This window comes from Rattus norvegicus, chromosome 15 (genome assembly GCF_021556685.1).
Source record: "Rattus norvegicus strain SHRSP/BbbUtx chromosome 15, alternate assembly SHRSP_T2T, whole genome shotgun sequence".
In the NCBI taxonomy this organism is placed as follows: domain Eukaryota; kingdom Metazoa; phylum Chordata; class Mammalia; order Rodentia; family Muridae; genus Rattus; species Rattus norvegicus.
In genome coordinates this window covers 3303824-3328735 of record NC_141548.1, presented here as the reverse complement: position 1 = coordinate 3328735, position 24912 = coordinate 3303824, and the positions used below count along the sequence as shown (strand labels likewise).

Sequence of the window (24912 nt, the reverse complement as noted above, 5' to 3'; positions counted from 1 at the left end):
AGGATTGTGTGTCCCATCCTTTTTTAAGACAGAATCTCACCATATGGTCCTGACTGACCTTAGATTCCCTCCCTTCCCTTCCTCCTGCTTTAGGTGTCTGAGTGCTGGGATTACAGATGTAAGCCATCACACTAGACTTAATTGTCTGACATTTAATGTTTTTGTTACATGCATTTCATTGTGTGTGTTTGTGTATGGAGGTCAGAAGCTAGATAGACGCTGCAAGCATCAGTTCTTCCCTTCCCACCAAGTGGGTTCTAGGCTTGGTGGCAAGCACACCAGTTGAGCCGTCTCTGGCCCTAAGTAGCTGAAATATTCAAAGGTCTTTGCTTCTTCGTTCATGAAGAACCTTGATGTATAATTTTCTTGTTCTGTTCTCGATCAGCTTTATATCGAGGTTATTTTATTTCCATACTTCCTGGCTTTTAAATGGTTTACATAAGGTGAAGATTTTTTTGCTGTCGAAAGTTTGACAAAATGTGTCTAAAGCTCTCCGTGTGCACTGGCCTGTGCAGAAAGAAGCCTTGCTTACTCACTTTTACCTACTACTCTTGCTTTTCCTTTTGTGGTACTGGGGTCCAACTCATAGCTGTACTTATCACTTGTCCATTGGAATGATTGGTTTATGATTGAAACGTATTAAGATCTTATGTGCCGATTTTCTACTTAGTTTTAAGTGTAAGTTTTCTATATTTCTAAATGATACCGTGTGGCTGGTTTTTAAGGTTTGTGGTTCTCCTAGGTTTTAATTCTGTTGGTGATGCGCTGTTCATTGCCTGCTTTTGAATTAGTGCTGTGGTGTGCCACGCTGCTCTGAACTGTGTTCTTAGTTTAAGTCCACATGACAATTACTGGTAGTTGGGTTTCTTTCTTTCTTTTTTTTAAGTGAAAGTATTCCCTCATTGTATTTGCCCCATTTTATTTTGTGTTTAGGCAATTTAAGCTTCTATATATTGATTACATTGTGCTGTAGAATAATGACTATCAACTTTTTTCCATAGGACCCTCAAGTAATAATAATAATAATAATAATAATAATAATAATAATAGTAGTAGTAGTAGTAGTAGTAGTAGTAGTAGTAGTGGTGAGACTTTAACTATTAGGTAATTAAAAGAATGTATTAGAACAAGAAGTTAAGGGCTAGAGAGATGGCTCAGTAGTTATGAGCACTGACTGTTCCAGAGGTTCTGAGTTCAATTCCCAGCCACCACCCACCTGTAATGAGATCTAATGCCCTCTTTTGGTGTGTCTGAAGACAGCAACCGTATACTCACATAAATAAATTTTAAAATAGAAGATAAAAAGAGTTTAGTAATGTTTAAAAATAATTTTTACATCACATAGCATTAGCATACATTTGAAAACTCTGGGTGCCTGTAAAATACATTTGTTCATTATGTCTGTACTCCAACCCTGACTTGAGACAAAAGGACGGTAGAGTCTGTGACTTGTGCGTCACAGAGTTTTTCATGGAACCTTGCAAGGTTTCTCTTGCAAGGAATCTCTTCTCTGTGCACTGACGACAGATTTGAAAAGGGGTAGAGGAGAGAGAGGGAGTGGGAAAGAAAGCATGACATGTTAAGGATTCAAAGGTATGACTCACATGATTTCAACTTAGCTGTTTACCAACACTTGGACACACAGCCTGGATGACCGGGATGTTTATAATAGTCCCATTCCCAGAATACCTTCCTCTTATGTTATCTCTTGGGGGAGGCCAAAACTGTCTGCAGGGTTAGCTGATCTCATTGGAAATAAAAGAAATTAGGGAGCTGAGCTCTCTGTGTGTGCTCATGTGTGCATTAGAGAGGGAGAGGAAGAGGGAGAGGGAAGGGGAGGGGTATGGGGAGAGGGAGGGGAAGAGGGGGGGAGAGGGATTTAGCTTTGCTGCACATACTTTATTAGAGAAGGATTCATTAGCTTTTGCTTTTAGAAACAGCTTTGATGGTTTTGATATGCTTACTACTCTTCCAGAGGACCCAAATTCAGTTCTTAGCCCCTCTGGTCGCCACAGGTTCCACATGCATGTGCCATTCACTCAAAGAGATGCAGACACATACTCATAAATGAACTAAATCAAAACAAAACCAAACCCACCTTATCCCTTAGCTTTGCTGTGGTCTGATTGACAAAAGTTTTCCTTTTGGGTGTACACATGCGGTTTGGTCTTGCTGAGAATGACAGGGGCCTCGAGAGATGGCGTAGCGGTTAAGAGTGCGCCGTACCGCTCTAGTTGGTTTCCAGTACGGTGCCAGGCAGCTCCCAGTCACCTGCAGCTCTGGTTCCAGTGGATTTGACTCCATGTCCTCCCCCCCATATATACATAACTAAGATAAATCTTAGACTGAGAAGTCTATGTATTGTGTTGACTTGAGGGAGGTACAGGGAAGAAGCAGTTAGGCAATTCATGGATGAGGACTGTAGAGGCTTGCAGGTAAAGCCAGGGTTGGAACACGCGTTAGCATTGTCGTGCAGCATGTGATATGGTGTGATACGGTGGGCTGGGGCTGTGCCCTGGCTACTTGAACCGGATTGAAGTCCGTCTCTTTTTGTACTCTGTGTTCTCTACTCCTTTCTAAAAACTGCTACTGTGCCTGTGCCTTCACTCAGGTTTCTAGATGACTAATGGCTGAGGATCCTTGACCTTTCAAAATGGCAACCCCAGGATGCAATGCATGTTAGCTATTACTGGGATGCTACACAAGAGTGAGTCTATTTCTGTTGTTTTAAAATAAAGTTGGAAGTCAAGCCTGGACCACACACCTGTAATCCTAGCCCTCTGGGGGCTAAGGAAGAAGGATGTTTAAGAGAGAGCTACTTGAAAAGGAACTCAGACACTGTGGAGAGAATCGCTTTTGTGACTGAGTGGCAGAGGGAGTGATAACAGGAATGTCTGATACCCAGCATGCATTAGGAAAAAAAAAAAGAGGCTCACACCAGCTTGGTTAGAGATAATTAAAATCACTGAGAACTGAGGCACTTAGAACCTTCTTTTATAGTATTTTACATGGGGCGTATTCTGGGAAGGAAGTATTTAGTCACGAGTGTATGTTAAGAATTCCATGAAACTGTCATTGGTCTGTTTGATCTAAATCACAAGCACTGCTCCTTGAGGTTGAAGACTTAAAGGCAGAGAAGCCTCAGCTTGCACTAGTTGATTGGTTTAAGTTATGGAAATGAATATTGTTAGGACATAGATAGTCAGGTTATGAGATTATTTAGGAAACTGATCTTATTCCCAGTCATTCCCTAGAATTTAGGTTTCTACTTCAAGGTAGAAGGTCACTCTTTAAGAGGCCATGCAGACAGAATGCTTAAATAAAAACATTTTCCACCAGCATGATGGGCTCCTCCTGTTTCTGATTGCTGGTTAATCATAGTGGGATTTGTTTGGCTTTTATGAATGCAATTAAAATTTAATGTACTGGCCAGAGAATCTTATTGTAGTAAAAAATGGCACCATGTCTATTCTGCCTATCATTTTATCACACAAGAGAATCATTAGTGGAGAATCAATTTGATTCTTGGCAAGCCTTTTCTGTTATTTTCTCATCCTGCCAGGTTTTCTCTCCATAAGTTACTCCTGGCATTTAAAGTTCTTTCTTCAGGTTTGATAGTTGTGTACAGTAACCGGATCTTTATGAGTAGATCTAGCTCAGGAATTGCATTCTGTGATGCTTGTTTATTTTCTACAGTCTGATCCAGGATCAGGTTCCATTGAAGTGAAATCAAGTTTGGGACTATTTAATGATTTTCTGCTAGACACAGTGATACATGACTGCAATCCCCTCACAGGGGAGACTGAAACTAGAGAATCCTGAGTTCCAGGCCAGCCTAGGCTAGCCTGGACTAGCCTGGACTACTTGGGAAAACTCTGTCTCAAAAAATGCTAAACAAATAAGTATGATGATTGCCTTGGCTCAGGTGATCTTACATCTCTTTCTCTTGGTAAGGATGTATCCATCAGTTACTGAGCACTTCTCATTTGTGGGCGATATGTTCTGTGAGTACAGTAACTGTGATGGTGAATGAGGTGTTGATGTCACCGCCCTGAATTTACAGTGTCGTGAGAGGAAGCCGGGAAGTTCTATGGGAACACTAGACACCTATAGATTTGGGAGGCAAGTAACAATTCCCTGAAGGAAGAGACACTTAAAACTGAGCGGGAGAAGGGGAGGCCAATCAAGTAAAGGAGGGTGGGGGACAGCATCTGTGGTAGCGGAAAGGGACACGTAAGCAGTCTGCAACTTGTGCTCTTCAGTGGTCGAGTGGCTATTGCTGTGGTGCTTTTGAAGTCGTTCCTCTTAGTGTGTTTGAGTTTGTTTGTAACAGGTGACTTATTTTTGTGGGTGGGAATGTGGAGATAAGAAGACAGCTTTGGAGACTTGGTTTTCTCCTTCTACCCAGTGGGTCCTATTTGGTCACCAGCTCATGACCTTAACTAACTAGTTAGTTAACTACTTACCTTTGAGACAGGGTCTTAGTGCATCGCTCTGGCTTGTCTGGTACTCGCCAAGTAGCCGGGGCTGGGATTAAACGTGTGTGCTGCCACCTCCTGCGAGTTGTTTGTTTTGTTTTGGTTTCTTTGGAAAGGGTCTCTTCCTCAGCTTGGAGTTTACACTGGGGTCCAGGGGCCCTATGTCTGCTTCCCCAGTGTTGGGGTTAAAGATATGCACCAGTGTGCCTGGCCCTTATGTGGGCTGTAGGGATCTGAACTCAGGTCCTCACGCATGCTTGAATGACAGTCACCCCACTGAGTCATCTCCACAGTCCATCAGTAGTGGCACAAGCCTTTAATACCAGCACTCAGGAGACAGAGGCAGGAGGATCACTATTTGTTTGAGGCCAGCCTGACCTACAGAATGAGTACCGGGACAGCCAAGGCTACACAGAGAAACCATGTCTCCTTCCTCTGTCTCAGAACAAACAAAGTGCTAGTATGAGTTTTAAGTAACTACTATGAATTCCTTAGGGTAGGCTTTTTTTTTCTTTCTCTTTAAATTTTAAAGTTTTAATTTATTTAGTTTTAATTTTATTTTTTACATATATTGTTGACGATGTAAAAACTGTTTCTGCCCTCTGATCCATTGTGGTGAAAATGTGAGCTCATATGACTTTTGCAGATGGCACCAGGGCTACATATTACAGTGACAGCACCCAGCCCTTTACTGAGCATCTGGTGGATACGCTCACTGTAGTAGGCTAGTACATTGTGAATTACTGTGTAGGGTATAAAAGAATGGAGTGGTTCTTACTCATCTTTACAATTACTTTTAGATTAATTATACTTTTAAATGCGTGTATGTTTTACCTGTATGTATGTGTGTTCCTGGTGCTTTTGGAGATCGGAAGAGGGTGTGTGATCCCTTGGAGGGAAGCTACAGCCAATTGTGAACTACTTGATGTGGATGCTGGGAACTGAACCTCGGTCCTCTTCAGTGTTAGCAAGTGCTCTTAATTGCTGAGCCATCTCTCCAAGCCCAGGCCTGAGGATTTTAACCCTTATCAATAGCCACTTCAGATCATCTTTGGTGGTGTGTGCCTGTAATTCTTACACCGCTTGGAAGATGGAGGCTGGAGGAGCACAGGTTCAAAACCGACCATGGCTACTCAGTGAATTCAAGGCTGGCCTGAAGTACATAGTGAGATCCTGTCTTAAAGAAAAGAGTAGAAAAGCTGGGGAGGGGGTCGGATGGGTGGGTAGGGATTAAGGTAGGGCAGGCGGCATAGTAGGGCTTTGTTTCTCACTAGGATTATTAGGTACTGCTTTAGGGTACCAGTGTTTACGTGTTAGTTTAATAAAGTGTGGGGTTTTTTTTTTTTTGAGTTATAATAATGCTTTTTACATCTTTCATAGCCTAGTTCTTTTGTATTTTGAAATTTTCCTATTTGTTTAATTCTTCCTGTTAGCAGTAACACTTCTAACATACGTGTGAGGATTTTTGTATTGTTTCATTTCACCCACAAAAGAATGCTCTGAGTAGGGCTTTTTTTTTCCAGATAAGAATGTGTAATGTTGGCAAATTATTTTAAGTCATTTGTTTCTTATCTCTTTAAGTTACTCAGTGGAAACAGTGGGTCTATTGAAATGAGATTAGAGGATTTAACCCACTCCTTTTATGAGTGAATAGTTGAATGAATGAATATATTTTAGTAAGTAGAGTCAAGGGCCTGATGTAGGGTTACAGGAGTCCTGAGTCCTCTCCGCCACAGGGCATGGCTGCCGCAGGTGGGACGCCGGAGTTGACTCTGCTTACCCCAGCCATTGTGGGTGTTGGGCTATTGGGTGGTAGGGCCGTAGGGTAGCCATAGGACACAGCTTGGGGCGTGGGGAAGCACAGTCCGAGGTGCCGGACAGCCGAAGCTAGCTCAGGGGTCCCGGGACCTCTCACAAGGCTGGGGTTGTCTGGTTCTCAGGCAACCTTGGAAACCTTGGAAGAGCTGAGAATGGAGTGCCTCCAACCCCCTATTCAGCCCGAGGTGGGTGGCTGGAGGTGGGGAGGAGAGGAGAAGCCCCAGCTGGTGGAGCGGGAGAGTCTTTGGCTTGGATATATGGATACATGTTTTTGTATTTGTGTATCATGGTCTTCTGTTTGCTTTCACTAAGGAGTTAACCCAGATTCTCCCCCCTAGGGTCGAGAATGCTTGCACGAAGCTTGTTCAGGCAGCTCAGATGCTTCAGTCAGACCCATACTCTGTTCCTGCGCGGGATTACCTCATCGACGGCTCCAGGGGAATCCTCTCTGGAACGTCTGACCTCCTGCTTACCTTTGATGAGGCTGAGGTAGGCAATCTGCGGCCCACAAAGACCTCCCTTAGACAACAGCCTAGTTTTAGACACACACACACACACACACACACACACACACACACACACACACACACGTATTTATGGGTGCCCATGGAAATCAGAAGAGGGTGTCAGATTCCTAGGGCCAGAGTTATAGGCAGTTGTGAGCCACCTGACATATGGGTGCCAAGAACCAAACTGGGGTCCTCTGGAAGAACATCATGAGTCATCTCTCCTGCCCCTAAAGTGTAATTTTAAAAGTAATATAATGGAAGCTAGACATTAAAGGTGGCACACACCTTTAATCTGAGCACTCAGAGACTGAGGAAGGAGGATCTCTGTGAGTTCCAGGTCAGCCTGGGCTACATGGAGAAACTATCTCCAAAAACGAAAATAAAAAAAGAAAGGAAGGAAGAGAGAAAGGTAAATAAACAAAAGCAGACCATGCAGTGCAACACTGGATGATTTTGGATGCTAGCGCATGGAGAGCTGTCTAGCTCTGGTGCCATTACCACTGATTTGTATTATTCATTAATTTGACGGAGTCCTTAAATATATTTTTCAGGTTCGAAAAATTATAAGAGTTTGCAAAGGGATTTTGGAATACCTCACAGTGGCAGAGGTAGTGGAGACTATGGAAGACTTGGTCACTTACACAAAGAACCTTGGGCCCGGTGAGCAAACCCTAAATTGTACATTAAAGGTTGGATGAGTTGAGCATGTTGGAGAGGAAAGGCTACTCTCTCCTTACTTGGAGAAAACAGGGGATGGAGTTGCTAATGGGTTTCTGCTGAGGATGTGTTGCTGTCTCTGAAGTCTGTTATCTGCTGTCTACAAATCCCAGCCCTGTCAACAACATTAAAGCAGATTTGTGAACGCCGATAAGGGAAATGAAGGAAATACTTTTCTACCACTGTAATGCTGGAGGCCACCCTCGGTCCTGACCTCCCATTCCGCAGTACACAGCATTCCTTCACTGTCTGCCAGCTGGCCAGTAGCTCTCCATGATTTCTTAGCTTGCTAATTAGCTGCCTTCTATTATGGACTTATGCCATAGCCCAAGGCTGCAGAGAGATGCTCAGGCCTCAAAGGAGAGAAGAGTGGCTGCAGCCAATCACTGTGGAATGATTGTTAGGTGTCTGAGTATTGAATACCCAAGCCACACAGATACCAGCATTTGATCTTATAGACAGAACATGTCCTCCAGAATTTATACGCACGAATACGGTCACTGAAAGGGCTTGATAGGTGTTCTTATAGGTAGAGCATGTCCTCCAGAGTCTATATGCATGAATATGGTTACTGAAAGGACTTGATAGGTGATCAGCTTGATGTTTACTGCCCCGTGAATTATTTTTTAATTGAAATGTTGATATTTATTTAACAATGTCTTTCTGGGGGTCCAGTGTACTTGTTCCTGGAACTTACTGTATTTTCTGAGTTGAGGATCACCTGGAAAGTCCCCGTTTTCATGGCTCTAGTGTGCTGGCTGGGGTATGTTCAGGAGTGTTAGAGATTAACGCCAGCTTCATAGGCAAGTGGTACGCCTCTAGCTAAGACCTGGATTCTTGTAACACTGGATAAAAGGTCTGTTTTCCTCGTATACCTTTATGCAAAATCTAACAAAAATAAGGCACTCAGGGCGAAGCAGAAGCAGTCCACCTTTCTGCCTGTCCTTTGTCTTGATGGTCTCTATAAAGCTACTTATGAAATCTTAGGGGTAATTTGACAATCAAAGCTTAAAACAAAAATCATATAGCTAGCCAGTGAGAAGATAGAAGCACTTGGATCCAAGCCTTTTGACCCAAGTTCTATCCTGGGAGCCACATGATAGGAGAGAACTGACCCCTACGTTGTCCACTGACCTCTGCACGTACACTGTGGCACATAGGTGTGTCCTCTCATTACACATATCTGTAAATAAATGAATGCAGTCCAGAAGTCACGTAGCACTTTTGCATAGTAACCAAAGTAAACAAAGTGCTAACAGATTGGTTCCAAAACACCATATGCTTAGAAAGCTGTACTTTTTATAATATTTCTATTTTGATTCTAATTTTAATATTATTTTGGACCAACTTCAAAAACACATTACCAAGGTAAAGGCTCATTAGGTAAAGATTCTTACTGCCAGGTCTGCCTGAGTTCCCTTCCCAGAACCAGCATGGTAGAGGGGGAGAAGTAACTCCTGCAAGCAACCCCTGACCTGCGTCCACAGCTCACCTTGCCACACGTGTGTTCTCCACACCTGTGTTCTCCAGTGTACAGACAAGCGCATGTCAGACAGACAAACCGTCCGACCCTACCCAGCCCTGTTCTCCTCAGAATGCAGTCCCCGAGGTTCTTGTGTAACACAGCACAGTAGCCAGATGGACGTCATGAAGTCGGTGTGTATACAGTATGAGAATGGTTACATTTAGGATTTTCCTTTAATAAATCACCTTCACTAAAACAATAGCATTGCATAGGTGCTAGTTTGTTACCAATGTCTGTCTTTAAATAGGCAGATGGTAGGTTAGGATTTTTGTAGTAATTTATAACGGATTTAGTCGAAAGGCCAGCTTCTGGTTTGTCTCCCCACTCACCCTGCATAATTGCTTCGTGTCCCAGGAATGACGAAGATGGCCAAAATGATCGATGAGAGACAGCAGGAGTTGACGCACCAGGAACACCGTGTGATGCTGGTGAACTCAATGAACACTGTCAAAGAGCTGCTTCCTGTTCTCATTTCAGGTACTTCCTGCTTCATTTATAGGGCACGAGGAGTTAGGAGTTCAGGCCTTTGCGGCTCTGGTGCATGTCCTTTAGACTGGGTGAGATGAGGTGTGGTTGAGTGTTAACTGTTAGTTTAGTCACCATCTTGAGTGTTCTTTCTGTCTTTCTGTGTTAACTGACAGGGAATTTGTGCTGGCCGAGTGTCAGTGTGTGCCTGTGCCTCATTGTTTGCGCATATCTTAGTCAGGATGTGGGTTACTTAGTCTAATTCTCAGAAGATGGCGGTCTTTAAATTTCTATGGCTGTCATTGTCACGTTCCAGTACCCCCATGTTGTAAAAATATAAAAATAAAAAAGAGAATAGTTGTCTTTTACCCCGCTGGGTCCGCACCGCGGTGCCCCAAGATATCTGCTAGATATCTTGGCGGAAACACAGCCCAGCCGCGCACTTTCCTACACTCAAACCCTCACATAAAAGAACACACAACACAATAATCTTAGATCCAATCGGTAAGATATAATTGTCCACTGAAACATACAAAGCCCGGTACCATCCATCCCTTAGGAACATTGATAACAACCTGTAAATACACAGAGCAGAATCTTAACCTCACCTGCCATCTTGTCCTGCCACAGCTTCTCTCTCTCTCTCCCGTCTCTACCTTTCTGTCCTAGTCTCCTCTTCTTCCTTCAAACTTCTCTCCCGCCCACCCTTCCTTCTCATCCAATGACAGGCCTCCTTCTATCTTGTGCCTGCCTCACCTGTGACATCATCCTACAGCTGGAGGCCATTGAGAAGGATATTGAGCACCTTGTGATTATAGCTCATCTGTGTGTTAAATCAGCTCCCTAGTGACATGTGGTGCTCCCTTTGATCATCAATCTGCTTAACAACGAAAGCTGCTGATACTGGAACTTCATCAGCTTTGCAGTGACTGTGTTAATGTTCTTTTAAAGACACTAGAGGACCAAAAACCTATGTTTAGAGTGCGGAGCATCATCTGTGACTTGTAGGACGCAACAAGATTAAATGGCTCAGACTGCCTGGCGCCAACCCAGATGGTCAAAGAAGAGAAATGACCCCCACCTCCTACCTGTGACCTCAACATTGATTTTCAAAAGATCAAATTATGACCGTTTGTTTATTTTTATAGCTATGAAGATTTTTGTTACAACCAAAAACTCAAAAAACCAAGGAATAGAAGAAGCTCTGAAAAATCGAAATTTTACTGTAGGAAAGATGAGTGCTGAGATTAACGAGATCATTCGTGTGTTACAACTCACCTCCTGGGATGAGGACGCCTGGGCCAGCAAGGTGAGTCTGACTAGAGGAGAGATCATGAAAATGCCAACGTCTGCTCTCCTGGGCGATTGTGATTAGTACTGTCTTGAGCAGTGTTTTATAGAAATGCACAGATATTATGGACATAATTTCTCGCTCACTCATTTTATCCATTGCCTGTCACCGTATACATTTTCTTTGTTCCAAGGTGGACTGAACAGGCATAGGGTGAGAACTGGTATAAGGCTGAGGGGTGTAGCCTTCCTTCAGGCTCAATTCTCATTGGTTGGGCTGGTAGAGGACTTGGTATCCTACTTCCCTAGGTGGGCTCCTTGCTTTTTACATGGGTGATTGTTGCCAGGTAACTTAAGGAAGACAGAGACCATGCCGGCCCATAATTACGTACTTCATGCAAGGCTTACCCTTAGCCACCCTTGATTAAGAGGAGTGAGCAGAGGAAACTCAGAATTTTTAAATGTGTTGCTCGATCTCTGTTTTTTCCTGAGGAAAGTATAATTAAAATATTGGTCTTCGTATTTGTTGGTCAGTTTTCCAGTCCCTTTGCCTTCTCGGGATACTCAGACTGCAGAGGGAGTCCAGTACTCTGGGTTCCTTTTAGAGCCTATGTGGAGAAGTTGCCACTCTGGTCTACTTACTCCTGTGCAATGGCAAATCTTCCAGGTTTGAGGAAGCCAAGACATTTTGGTTTATACTTGCCCTAGAGAAGTGCAGGATGTAGGCAGTTGTGGGAAATGCCCCAACTCCAGGGTCTAGCTTTCCTATGTATGACCGACATGCTGTCACCAAGGTCACCCAGCTGGCTGTTAACAGTGACTTTATAATTTGACTTTGTTGGGTGCTCATTGGGGCTGCTTTTCCTTCCCTTCAGGACCTCAGAAAAGGTAAGGTCAAATCTGGGGCCTACTCTCCTCAGTCCTGCTGTTCAGAAAGCTGATTTAACTGAATATAACCAGTTTACTTTTGAGTATAGTGTAGATTCATTCTCAGAGGTGTTCCCTCATTGATAGCATGTTCTCTAACGGGTTGTAAAATTATATTTTAAGTTTTTATGATAAAATCATCTTAAGTTCTTGATATTTGATTCTGCTTTTGCGTGATAACTTTCCTTCCCAATGACTTCTTTGTGCATCTTCTTTTTGTTGTCATTCTCTTGTTTGTTTTACTCTTTTTCTCGAGCTTAGAAGGTAAGCTTTCTCTTGCCCTTCATTCAGTTCCTTTCTTGCTTAAAAAGAGAAAAAGCATGTCTGTGGGGCTTTCTCGTGCCGTGTGCTATGCCTCATTCCGTGTGCCGGTGTGTAACACTGTGCTGGGGTATGTGTCAGACAGAATACGATTTAATGTGGAAATCTGGGCTGTGCTGGGAAGCCTGACTTTGTGTCCTATTGAGTTGGTGTTTTTGGGTGGGTGCAACAAGGCAGAAAAGATTGCTACGGCATATCAGGCTTTCTACGTTTGGTAGGTGCTTTTATCTTTCTGAGCGGGCCCCTAAAATTAGTTTTGGCCCATTCGTCCCCAGTAGCCTCATTGGAAGGGCACATTTTCCTAGGTAGCTGGGCCAGCTCCCTGCGGACCCTCTCTCGGGAAGGAAGACTTGGGGTGATGCATCTCTGCACCTCACCTAACAGCCCTCTCTGTGGGCCTTCACATTTTGCTTTTGGAGATGTGTTGCTGAAGGTTTTGCCAGCAACAGAAATGGATAAGCTAGAGAGTTTGCACTACCAACACCAAAGAGGACAGGAAGTAAAGAATAGTGATTCTTTTTTCTCCCCCTTACCTTGAGTTAGTGGCTTTCCTCATGTTCTGTCGCTGTTGCCTAAGATGTGAATCAGCCATAATTCAGTGATTTCACGTTCCCCTAACCAAATCTCTTTTCTTTACTTCTAGCAGATGAGAAACTAGTAAGGAAGAACAGGCAGCTAATTGTAACCTTTCTCTGTTTTGGGGGAAAAGTAATCTCTCAGTTAGTGAACACATGTTACTGAGTTTATTTTGTGCAACTGGCATCAAGAAATGCTTTTTTAAAGAACAAGCAAACAAAACCTAGATGAGTTTCATTGGTTTTCAGTAGCAGGATCTTGAACTTCGGCAGGACGGACAAGGGAAATAGAGTGAGGATAAATTAAGTCTGCTCAGCCAAAAGATGCTCAAATACATGGCATTCGAGTAAACAAGAACTTACTAATCTGCCTGCTTTTGTTATATACTTGATTAAAAAATCAAAATAGTATAAAAAGATACACATGACGAGCCTCTTCCAGCCCTGCTGCCTTCCTGGTTTATCTTTACTTACCCCTATGTGTAAACTCTTTAGTAGTTAGAAGAGTATTTAGGAAAAGAAATTTTGCTCTGAAAATGGACAGTTGCTTTTTTTTTTTTAATTAAAAAAAGCTTTTTTATTTTATTTTATTTTATTTTTTTAGCAGGATTCTGAATCTTCCTTTTCTGACTATAAACAGTAAAGTAGTAGATCCGGGGTCTGTCTGTTGCCACCAGGTTCCCATCCTGTTCAGTGCTGTCTTTCCCTACCTCCTGTCCCTCCGATAAGTGATTAACTTTGTCTTCCCGTGCTTGTTTCATGCTTCCCCCTGGGTGCAGTGTTCTCCTGGAAAGTGAAGGTTCCTCTAGAAAGGTGGGGGAAGAAAGTAAGTGGAACGAATTCTCGGTAAAAATACGTCTTCCGAATAAGATCAGATTTTGACGAGGCAAGGCACAGCTGAGTAGTGTGCCTTCACACCTACACCCAAGTCACAGACCCACACATCTAATAGTGACTTCACAACTTCATTTCTGTTGACAGTAAAACTGTCCTTTAAATGCAGCAGTCACTTACAGTGATCATTAAAGTGAAGCCAGCGTTTTCCTGGGACAGTGTTATGACTCAAAAGAACTTGAGTTAAATATAACTCTTATTTTACTCTGCAAATTTGGAGCTCTGTACTTAGTCTTTTAAAAATCATTTATATTACCTGTATCTCGATGCATGCTGGGAGATGAGAGACAGACCAAAGCACTCTTTTGCTCAGATATCTTTGAGCCTTAGAGAGGTAGCTTTGCATGTTGAGCCTTTGGGCTCTAACTCAGGATTGGTTGTTGTGGTGAGGCTCCTGCTGGGCTCTAGGCCTGTGAGGGATGCTAGTGACTGACTAGGGTGCCTTCCTCGTGAGATTATTGTACTTTATAACAAGAAGGAAATACTGGCTAGGTTGTGCTGTCCTGTGACATCCTCACTGCAGACCACTGGGATTTAAGGGTTGAATTTAATTTTGATTACTTTTAAAAAGATCAGGTTGTTTTGTTTACCTCTCAAGGAGGAATTAGTGTTTCTCATCCGATCTAGGTTATCCTCAGCAGGTCCATCTGTGAGTGTGCTCATAACTTGTGTAGGTATTTATAGAGTTGTGAAGCTTCTATCAGAGAGGAGAAGCCAAGTGCAGAGAAGGGAACTATTTAAAATCATAGGATTAGGCATTGGTCAATTTGTTCTTTCCTGAACAATGTTCAAAACATTGTGTGATGCTTGTAGAAATGGAATCAGAAATGAGGTGGAATGAGGAGATAAGCCTTTGGCATAAGAGAGAAAAGAGGGCTGGGCAATAGATTCCATATTTAAAATTATTATTATTATTTTAAAGATTTATTTATTATGTATACAGTGTTGTGCCTGCATATATGCCTGTCCGCCAGAAGAGGGCACCAAGATCACACCACAGATGGTTGTGAGCCACCATGTTGTTGCAGGGAATTGAACTCTGGAAGAGCAGTCAGTGCTCATAACCACTGAGCCATCTCTCAGCCCCATATTTAAAATTCTTAACTTAAAAGTACTAGCTAGCATTGTAGGACTCTGCTTTTCTTCCTAAATTATTTTATCATTATTATTATTTGAGACAGGGTCTCTCTATGTAGTCCTGGCTGTCCTGGAACTTTCTATATAGACCAGGTAGGCTTAGAACTTATAGAAACCCTCCTGCTTCTGCCTCTAGAGTGCTGAACTCCACTTGTCTAACTGTGGTTATTCTTGATTGCCTCCAGGGAGAATCTCAGTATTATTCACAGGTATCCTTGAGGCCTGAATATGTATTAAAGTTTAACAGTCTGTCAGTCCTTTGTTTGCCAAAATATTCTTTGTTTATGTTTTAAATGTCCTTCCACCTTTAGTATATAGTGGAAACTGCTAGGACCCTGAAGGTTTTATCCTGAGCAACCACACACACACACACACACACACACACACACACACACACACACAAACACACGCACATTCACATAAATTAAAAACAATTTGGGGCCTGGCATGGTGGCAAATAATTGTAATTGTAAGCATTCAGGAGACAAAGGTAGGAGGATCTTAAGTTTGAGGCCAGCTTGATCTACACAGTGAGTTTCAGTCCAGCCTGGGCTACTTGATAGACATTATCTCAGTAAAACAGAAACAAAATAAATATATGCCCCAAACTACAACAGTAAAAATCATAGTGGAAATTGATGTTGACTTTTTTCTTTTCCCAATTTGAATGTTTATGGAGAAGAATAGAGGTACAGTGTTTTCTTTCCTTTTCTAAATACTTACATGACAGGGCTTAAAATGCTTTGTGGGACACAGTATGGCTGACTACAGATTGTAATTATTATTTTTTTTTCTTCTTTCTTTTTTTTGGAGCTGGGGACCGAACCCAGGGCCTTGCGCTTGCTAGGCAAGCGCTCTACCACTGAGCTAAATCCCCAACCCGATTGTAATTATTTTTATCACACACACACACACACACACACACACACACACACACACACACACTTCTTCAAACTGACTTCCGGTTTTAGTGCTTATGGAATCTGTTTATATTATATCTTCTGCTAGTGCATTTTCATTGATTAAGACAGCATGCCCTTTAAAAATATTGTGTGAGATTCTTTGGAGACAAAAAATATGTGTCTATAAACACTTTTTAATAGCAATGACTAAACTGTAATGTGTTTAAGTGATTATTAGCAGCTCTACTCAAAAAAGAACTTAAGGTCTTCTAAGTAACAGATATAAATTTTTATAACTGCCTAAGTCACATGCTTTAAAATCAGAGGGGTAGAAAGATGACTCAGAGGGTGAATGAGTTTCTGCTGGTCTCATGATCGGAGTCAGATCCCTGGAATTGTCCTCTGACCTTCACACGTACTCTGTGGAACATTGTCACCCACTCATATACACAAAAGTAATAGAGAAGATTATAACAGCAGCAGCAGGAGCAACAGCAGCAGCAGCAACAACAGCAGCAGCAACAGCAGCAGCAACAACAACCACCACCTAGAAACTAACTGCAATTCCCAGGTTTAAAAATGCAGCTTTAGTGGGGCTGGAGAGATGGCTCAGCGGTTAAGAGCACTGACTGCTCTTCCAGAGGTCCTGGGTTCAAATCCCAGCAACCACATGATGGCTCACAACCATCTGTAATGGGATCCAATGCCCTCTTCTGGTATGTCTGATGACAGCTACAGGTATTCATACATAAAATAAACAAACAAATAATCTTAAAAAAAAAAAAAGCAGCTTCAGGACTGGAGAGGTGGCCCAGTGATTCAGAACATTGTCTACTCTTCCCGAAGCCTCCGGTTCAATTCCCAGCACCCAAATGGCAGCTCAGCACTGTCTGTAACTCCAGTGCCAGGGGATCTGATGCCCTCTTCTGGCCTTCATAGGCACCAGACATGCACTCACTGCACAAACATACGTGCAGGGAAAACAGCCAAATACATTAAAAAAAAATTGCAGCCTCCTTCCATAGTTGCCCTTGGTTCAGTGTAGGGGAAACAAGCATCTGCTAATTTTAATTTCCCGGGGTTGTCAGATCTACTCAGAAGAAAATTACCCTCTTCCTGGGAATCACAGTCTTTCTTCATCATGAAGGGCCGCTGAGTTTACTGGAGAGAAACGATGATGTTCGAGGATGCTGATTAGAGCAAAGCTTGTCTTTGCATTGTGTTTCAAACCATTTCGGGACATGGGAGAATAAAAGCAGCCGCTTGTGTTAGCGCACATTGTACATTTGAGTTGGGGCTTCTCTCTAGAGAAGTGTTAGCCAGAGCCCGGACTGACAAGGTGGAGTTGTGCTGACTGGTCCAAAAGTTTGTGGCAACTTTCTTTGGGAAAAAAGAAAAAACATTGAGTTTCATGTGATATAAAATAAGAGGTTGGATTCAGCAAGCTTAAGGTCAAACGGTCCTAAGTCCTTGTTTCTTAATTTGTAAGACAAAATTACATTTCAACTTGAGATTCAATGAAGTAATCGAAGGAGAAACTGGCTAAGATAGCATCTACCGTGTAGGAAATCGAATTTGCCTGCCTAACTGGTAGCCATTACTGCTAGATAAGTGCTAAAATACTTAGATTTCGAAATGTAGGTGTTTATTAGCTTTCTCACCCAAAATAAACATATTACAGAGAGGTTTATTAACAGAGTTTTAAATTTCACTTTGACACAATGTCTCTTTTCCAAGGTTATGGAAATGTTATTATAAACAACTCCACACCTAGACAAATTGTAAACCCTTGTAACTTATGGTAGGTAAATACTGAAAGCTATCCAGTGTTTTGAAGTTAGGAGTTACCCGAGAGCCTTAAAAAGATATCCATTTAGGCCTTTCTCATTTGGAATTCAGTTCTGGGGCAAGTTTTGCTATATAAATCCTTGTACAGCCCAGCAGCAAAGTGGAGGAAAGAAACAGATTTAAACAGTATGGACAAGTCACCTGAAGACCCTGTTCTCCGGGTTTACTAGCTGTAAGCCGGCTGTGGACTGGATTTGCCTGATGTGGCCTAAAATTGGCAGCTGTCACAGTCCCATATAACTTAGTACCCCTACCCCACCACCCAGTAGCCTAGCTGACCTTTTTGTTGCTGTGACCGAGAATAAAGTTAGGATGAGAGCGCACTCTCTATTTTTTTAGATGAGAGAAAAAGAAGTCCGAAAGCAGAGAGTCTATCATTTGAGTAGGTATTTCGGGGTTTTCAGCCCTGTGAATGTTGCCTGTTCTTTTTGTGTTACAGTGGTGGTCTTTGGCTTGGAAGTAGGGATGTGCTTTGTGCCCCCTTGTGGAAGCTTGGTGGTACAACCCCTGCAGGACTGGAAATTGAAGAATGTTTAGGGATGAGGCGTACCTAGAATTTAAAGAGGTTAACATTATGCTTTGATGGGTTGACTCTCTGGGAGTCAGTCCTCTGGTGCAAAAAAGGAGAAAGATTGTTTTTTAAGATGTTAGTAGAGATGGCCAATCGAGGGCCAGATGTAGCACACATCTTCCATCCCAGAAGTTGTGAGGCAGAAGCAGAGGCAGAGGCAGGCAGATCACTGCGAAGCAGCCTCGTCTCTGTGATGAGTTCCAGGGAACTAGGGCTATGCAGTTATACCCCTGTGGGTGGGGAGAACGGGGTGGAAATGCAGAGACGGACAGACAGACGGGGGTGGGGGGAATCTCCCAATTATAAGATTGGCTCATGGAACTTTGTTTCATTGTCATTTGTTTTTTATGTGTTATAAGTTAAGCTGGGAGTCATGGCGCATACCTTTAATCAGACAGTTTTTGTGTTGACAAGGGCAGCCTGGTTGACGTAGCAAGTTTGTCTATCCAGAGCTACATAAAGGGAACCTGTCTTAAAATTTTCTTTCTCTTAATTGGTCATTTTCTGGTGACATCCCAGCAGATTCTGTTGGTTTTATTCCTATCATCATGAGTCCTGGTTATAATCGATAAACTGAGATCCATTTATCTGGGTGGCGAGGGATCAAAAGATGACAAGTGAGGGCAGCAGGGAAGGTCAGCAGTGCGCTTTCTTCCTGTAAAACTTTCAGAGGTTTATTTTGAGAACCAAAACAAAATGGTTCATTAATTCTGTCTTACTTATTTTTCCCAATGAGTAGCTCCAAGTTTTTTGACTTATGAAATATAATGAATTGCCATCCAGTGTTTGCGTGTGTGCATTTCATAAAGAGAAACGAGAACTGTGCTTGGTGGCTCCACGTACTAATAAGGCTCACCTAGAGCAGGGGGGGCTCCCGCAAGGCCTGGATGCTGACATGACACAAGGGCTCCCACCGGGTCTGGACCAGTGGGAGCGCTGACAACGAAGCATGAGGCTGCAGGGCTTTTTCCTGCTGACGACATTAGACATTTTTTGGCTTGTGCAGTTTTTTAAGCTTTTGCAATTTTAGCAATGGAGACACCAGGAGGCAGAATAGAATTAATTGAAGATTTGCATGCAACATGTTGCATTTTGACAGACACTAGACTTGTGGTGTGGTGAGATTATTTAAGGCTGTTGCAGGACTACCTGAGCTGTCGTGTGTTAGTGCTGTAACTTCTTCTCTGTAAAACCTGAGAGACCATGATACAGAACAGACAAAAACTGTGCATTTCTTTTCCGAAGGACACTGAAGCCATGAAGAGAGCGCTGGCCTCCATAGACTCGAAACTGAACCAGGCCAAAGGTTGGCTCCGTGACCCCAACGCTTCCCCAGGTAACTCTGCAGTCCTTTTCGGAACAATAAGCAGTTAAAATCCATAGTCTCCCCATCCTGAGTAATTGAGCATCCTGCCTTAGTTCTGAGAAATTAAAACATGCCTGGCCTTGAAGGACAAAGGCCCAGAACTTGTCTCATCTCTCAGTGTGAGTAAATAGACTGAGCTGAGCTGCTCTTTGAAAAGTTACTGCTTCACCGTTTAACAACTCCCTGAAGCAGGCAGGTTGCTATTCTGAGTAAATACCTCTCTTGGTTCCCGTTGGGCGTGCTACTACCATTTACGTCAGCAAAGTATTTAGTTAAGTAGATCGTACAGTGGTGTTCAGAATGTCGGATGTAAAGCTGCATATGTAAAGATGAGACCCAGCCAGGTCTTTGGCTATATGGCTTAGATGGAGCACACGTGAAAGGCCTAGTGGAAGTTGGAGGGCCTAAGTCCTGTTGAATTAGGACACCATTTCTCCTCGCCCTGGTACTCATGGCAAAGCCACTGCATATCTCCCTTCACAGGGTGGAGCCTCACCTTGTGGCTGTGAGGCAGGGTATGGCTGTAGCTGTCAGGTTACGTATTCCTTCATGAATGGAATGACTTGTGAGGGGATCTCTCTGGATAACTGATGTCCCACAGTGTAGGTACTGACTATCTCATGGTTTTAGGGGACGCCGGTGAGCAGGCCATCAGGCAGATCTTGGACGAAGCTGGAAAAGTTGGTGAACTTTGTGCAGGCAAGGAACGCAGGGAGATCCTAGGAACCTGCAAGATGCTAGGGCAGATGACTGACCAAGTGGCTGACCTCCGAGCCAGGTAAGGCTCTGCTTTCCTCAAACCAGCACCGGGCACTTACTCCCCACGAGGTGATTCAGAGCGCAGGTCGTCGCCAATTTTACTGAATTCTCTTTTGCTAATAATAGAGCTTTAAGACATTCCAAGTCTAATAAAGTTAGAGTCTATTCTAGAATTGATTTTTGTTTTTGTTGTTGTTGTTGTTGTTGTTGTTGTTTTAAGAAAGGGGCAGACTTGGGTTGGGGATTTAGCTCAGTGATAGAGCGCTTGCCTAGGAAGCGCAAGGCCCTGGGTTCAGTCTCCAGCTCCGGGGGGGGGGGGGGGGGGAAGAAAGGGGCAGACTTGAACTCTGACCAAGTTAGTTATCTTTTTTTTGGAGCTGGGGACCGAACCCAGGACCTTGCGGTTGCTAGGCAAGTGCTCTACCACTGAGCCAAATCCCCAACCCCGTTAGTTATCTTTTATAAAGAATGGATGCATAGATGAAAAACTTTGGTAGGGCTTGAGATGTAGTCCAGTTGAGAAAATGCTTGCTAGTGTGTATGCAGCTTTGGACTTAGTTCCTGGAACCCATTAACCAGCAGGAGCGGGTGCCTCCGATCCCTAGAACACAGGAGGTGAGGCAGGAGGACAGATTTCAGTGTCATCCTCAGCTAGCTGTTGAGTTGAAGGCCCGAGCTACATAAGTAGCAAGATTTTTATATATAACTCCTGGTGGTGAGTTCCTGCTGCCTGCCCCTAAATGTTTTCTGTTCCAAATGAACATCACACACTCAGCCTTTTTTCCCCCCCAGAGCTGAGAACTGAACCCAGGGCCTTGTGCTTGCTAGGCAAGCGCTCTACCACTGAGCTAAATCCCCAACCCCTACACTCAGCCTTTTTATCTGTTGATATGCCTTAAACAGTGCAACAGCCGGGCCACTTTCTAACACCACATGGTTAAACCGCCTCCCTCCGCCCGAGTTATCACTTACTAAGTTCTATAGTCTACCAGAGGGCTGCCTATCTGGGCCGCACTCCCCTGGCTCCTTCACGTGGCGGTCATGCCTCCCTCTCCTCCACTCTTGTCAGGCCCGGCATCTCTCCTCCCCTTCTTATTCTCCCAGCATGGTGGATCACCCTGCTTCTTCCTCCTTCCTCTCTTTTCCAAGACCGGAAGTCCTAAAAGCCCCACCTTTGTCTGCCCTGTCCAGCCATTGGCTGCCAGCATCTTTATTTCCCAATCAGAACCAACTCGGGGGGTGGGGGTTGGGGTGGAGGTTGGGGGGGGGTGAGGGTCGGGGGGGAGGGCAGGGTCCCTCAGTATCTGTGTTACACTTCTGTAACCAGTTTGGACACCAAAATTAACATCATAATACAAGCAGCTTTAGGCCAAACCCACTACAACATGAGATACTGTCTTTTTTATTTTGTGGTAACATCTATTTTTTAAATTGTTATTATTTTATTATTATTCTTGTGTGTACACCTGAGCCATCTCACAGGCCTTATGATCTGTTTTAACCTTCCTTTTCCCCTTCTCAAATCTTTGTTTTCAGAACACCTATCCCTAAATAAGTACACTTAGTTTGCTATTGAAAAAAAAAAACTCAGTATAAAGTAGATTAAAAAATACTCATCTATGGAGTTAGTGCATGTATTTGTAGACTTGGAGAGGACTGAATTGTGCGGAAGTCCCTAGAGCAGATGAGATTTACTTTTGCTTTGAGACTGTTCTGAAACTCCTTGATCACTGGGGTACATAGCACACTGTATACTACAGGGCCCAGAAACAAACCTGAGCTACGGGATCCAAAGTTATGTACCCAGCCTAACTGTAGCCTATATACGTACTCCTTTTGGTTCACATGAAACTTCTATTCTCACGAAACCGTTCATCTCTGCCTAAAGCAAGGCGGGCGCCTAGATAATATCAGGGACTCCTCTGTGGGGTTGTGGTAGTGTCGTATCCATAGAAGCCCCGTGGCTGTGGCTTTCGGGGTGCCTGTCCTTGGCAGAGAGAACAGCTTTGTGCAGTGTCCTGGGTCTCACGGAGTCTGTTCCCTACGAGAAGCAGCCTTCCTTGTCTGAGGCACCGTAAGAACTTTTCGGAAGGGACAAAAAAAGTTTTGTTCCCATTTGGAAAAATGCCAGTGCAGTTTGAGAAGATTCTTGGCTCTTCTGATTTTCTCATTGTTGGCTCTTTGGTTCTGCATCCCTTTCACAGTGTGGCAGGCAATTTTCATTTGGAATTCTCAAAAACACAGCTGTGAATCTAAGCAAAAGAAGGAGGTAGTTGTCTGGGAGAGACCATTAATCTGTTAAGAAAACGCTAGAACGGGGATGAGTGACTGGTCCTGTCCCACATTGGAGCCTGCACTGTCCTTTCATGATAAAAGATGAGAAAGCTGTCTTCCATTGTTTGTGTTTTTTTAAAATGTACGAGGCCAGTTATTTTACCATTTTGATGGCTGAAGCACAGTAACACTTCTTCATTGGTATTCAAGCTGCTGGGTTTTATGAATACATTTTTAACCCTGTAAGACTCCGTACATTTTTTTGTTGTTGTTGTTTTTTTTTTCTTTTCTTTTTTTCAGAGCTGGGGACTGAACCCAGGGCCTTGCGCTTGCTAGGCAAGTGCTCTACCACTGAGTTAAATGCCCAACCCCTTTTTTTGTTGTTCTTTTTTGTTTTGTTTAGATTGGTTTTTTGAGAACAGGGTTTCTCTGTGTAGCCCTGGATGTCCTGGAACATGCTTTGTAGACCAGACTGGCCTCAAACTCACTGAGTTCTGCCTGCCTCTGCCTCCTGAGTGGCAGGATCAAAGTCGTGCACCACCACTGCCTTGCTGGCCTCAATAAACTTTTTAGTTTGAATTTGGCTCATATATATTTTTATGTTTTCACAGTTAGATTCATATAGGAGAAATATTCGTCATGATTAATTCAAAGAAACTGGCAGTGAGTGTTTCCCGTCTTCCTTCCTTTTCTAGTTAGCGAGCAGGGAGGCTTCCGTGTGAGGCCCGGCAGTGTGCTTTTGGGACTCATTGCCTACGGCGTGGTATAGACGGGTTCTAAAAAGATGGCAGAAGGGGCGGGTACACATTGCTTAGTCAGTAAGGCACGTGCCAAGTAAGCGTGACGGTCTTTAGAGTCTGTTACCAAAGTCAGACCTCATGACCCTCTGGGGTCCATAATTCCAGTCCAATGAGGTAGAGACAGTTCTATTCCCGGGCTTCACTGTTCAGCCAGCCTTAGTCGAATCAGCAAGTTGACTCCCAAGAGACCCAGTCTCATTAGACAGGGAGGATGACAGCTGAGAACAGCACCCATACCCTGGCATAGACACACAGACACAAGCATGCACATGTACACATACGTGCAGAAAAAAATACACATGGGGCTCAGTGCCCACGCACGCTTCAGCTGTCGGTAGCTCTAGTTCCAGAAGATTCGATGCCCTCGCAGGCACTGCACACACACAGTGCACACACATAGTGCACACACAGTGCACAGACACACACAGCGAATGGCAAATGCCATCTCAAAATTTTTTTTTAAAGATGGGTAATAATTAGATTCATTTTACTGTTAAGGGAAACAAGGATGTATTGGAGTTTATCCTAAACTTAGAAGCTCAGATTCAATTATGCCATTCTGTAAAAAGGAAGAAATTGTCACACCCTTGATTGAATTACTAGTCCAGCTGAAAGTAATCCGAGTTTGTAAAAAGATGGCAAGTCTCACTTTCTGGCCTGGGCATCCAGTCTCTGCTAAGCCCTGTCTTTTATTGCGTGGCTGAATACTGTTTCTGAGAGGGTAATGTATGAGTCTTTAAAGGCTTTATGGGAAACAGTGCTCTTCATCCCTCAGTGTTCACCTGCTTGTCCCCTGCAGGTTGCATCGTAGTGGAGGGTACATGTCAAGGTTATCATTAGGTTCATCATAGCAGTGATGACAGCTTAGTTGTAGGTACTTTATAAACTTGTATTCTCAATGTATTTTCCAGTATATGTTCTCTTTTCTTTCTTTCCCATATTTTCCTTTCCTTTATGCTCCACACCCCCAGTCACCTTTGAGCTGCGATTGAGCTCTGGATCTCACAAATCAGGCAAGCTGTCTACACCCGAGAGCCACACTTCAGCCCTGTACATTATCGTGACAGGCCATTCCCCTCCCGGTGCTGCGATCAGACTCCTATGCAGTCTGGGCAGACCGTCTGAGACTTTATACAGGCAAACACTGCATTGCTGCCAACCTTACCTTATGTCACTGTAGTTTTATAAATGAGAAGGAGAAGCTGAGGTGTGTGGCACACTCCTTTAACTTCTGTACTTGGGAGGCACAGAAGGTGCATATTTAAGAGTTTGAAACCACCCTGGTCCAAATAGTGAGTCCCAGGACAGCCAGGGCTGCAATGGCAGGCTTTGTGTCCAAAACAACAACAAAATCCCCTAAACCCCAAGCCAAACAAACTCTGAAGCCCAAGAACATTAAACACCAGAACAAACATCCCAAAGGGGCCAAAAGTCAGGAGTTAGAAACAGGTCTAATTGGTTTCGGTGTGGTCTACTCTCTCATACTGTATGCACATGTTCTCAAACAATTTCAACGTACGATTCCTCATAAATAAGACAAGCTAATGGCTACTGATTTCTAAAACACACCCGGCTATAGTAACAAAGCCCTCTAGAACAGTAAGATCTCCATCAAAATTTCCCACGGAAGTTTATGTTTGGTTATTTAATCAAGAATAATTATCAAGGGGTTGGGGATTTAGCTCAGTGGTAGAGGGCTTGCCTAGCAAGCGCAAGGCCCTGGGTTCGGTCCCCAG

The 24912-nt window shown here is 43.5% G+C and overlaps 1 protein-coding gene across 5 annotated transcripts in view; it reads left to right on the top strand.

Annotated features, from left to right (window-relative positions):
• Vcl (vinculin) overlaps positions 1 to 24912 on the top strand; it is a 110384-nt gene that overhangs the window by 54817 nt on the left and 30655 nt on the right. For 4 of the 5 annotated variants that reach the window (NM_001431401.1, NM_001107248.2, NM_001431400.1 and 1 more), the window contains exons 3-8: positions 6635 to 6785; positions 7357 to 7465; positions 9402 to 9524; positions 10661 to 10821; positions 19223 to 19313; positions 19974 to 20121. In NM_001431401.1, coding sequence (NP_001418330.1) covers positions 6635 to 6785; positions 7357 to 7465; positions 9402 to 9524; positions 10661 to 10821; positions 19223 to 19313; positions 19974 to 20121 — 783 coding nt within the window. Of the gene's footprint in view, positions 1 to 6634; positions 6786 to 7356; positions 7466 to 9401; positions 9525 to 10660; positions 10822 to 19222; positions 19314 to 19973; positions 20278 to 24912 lie in introns of those variants that run through there. The other variant, NM_001431402.1, reaches the window with a different exon arrangement.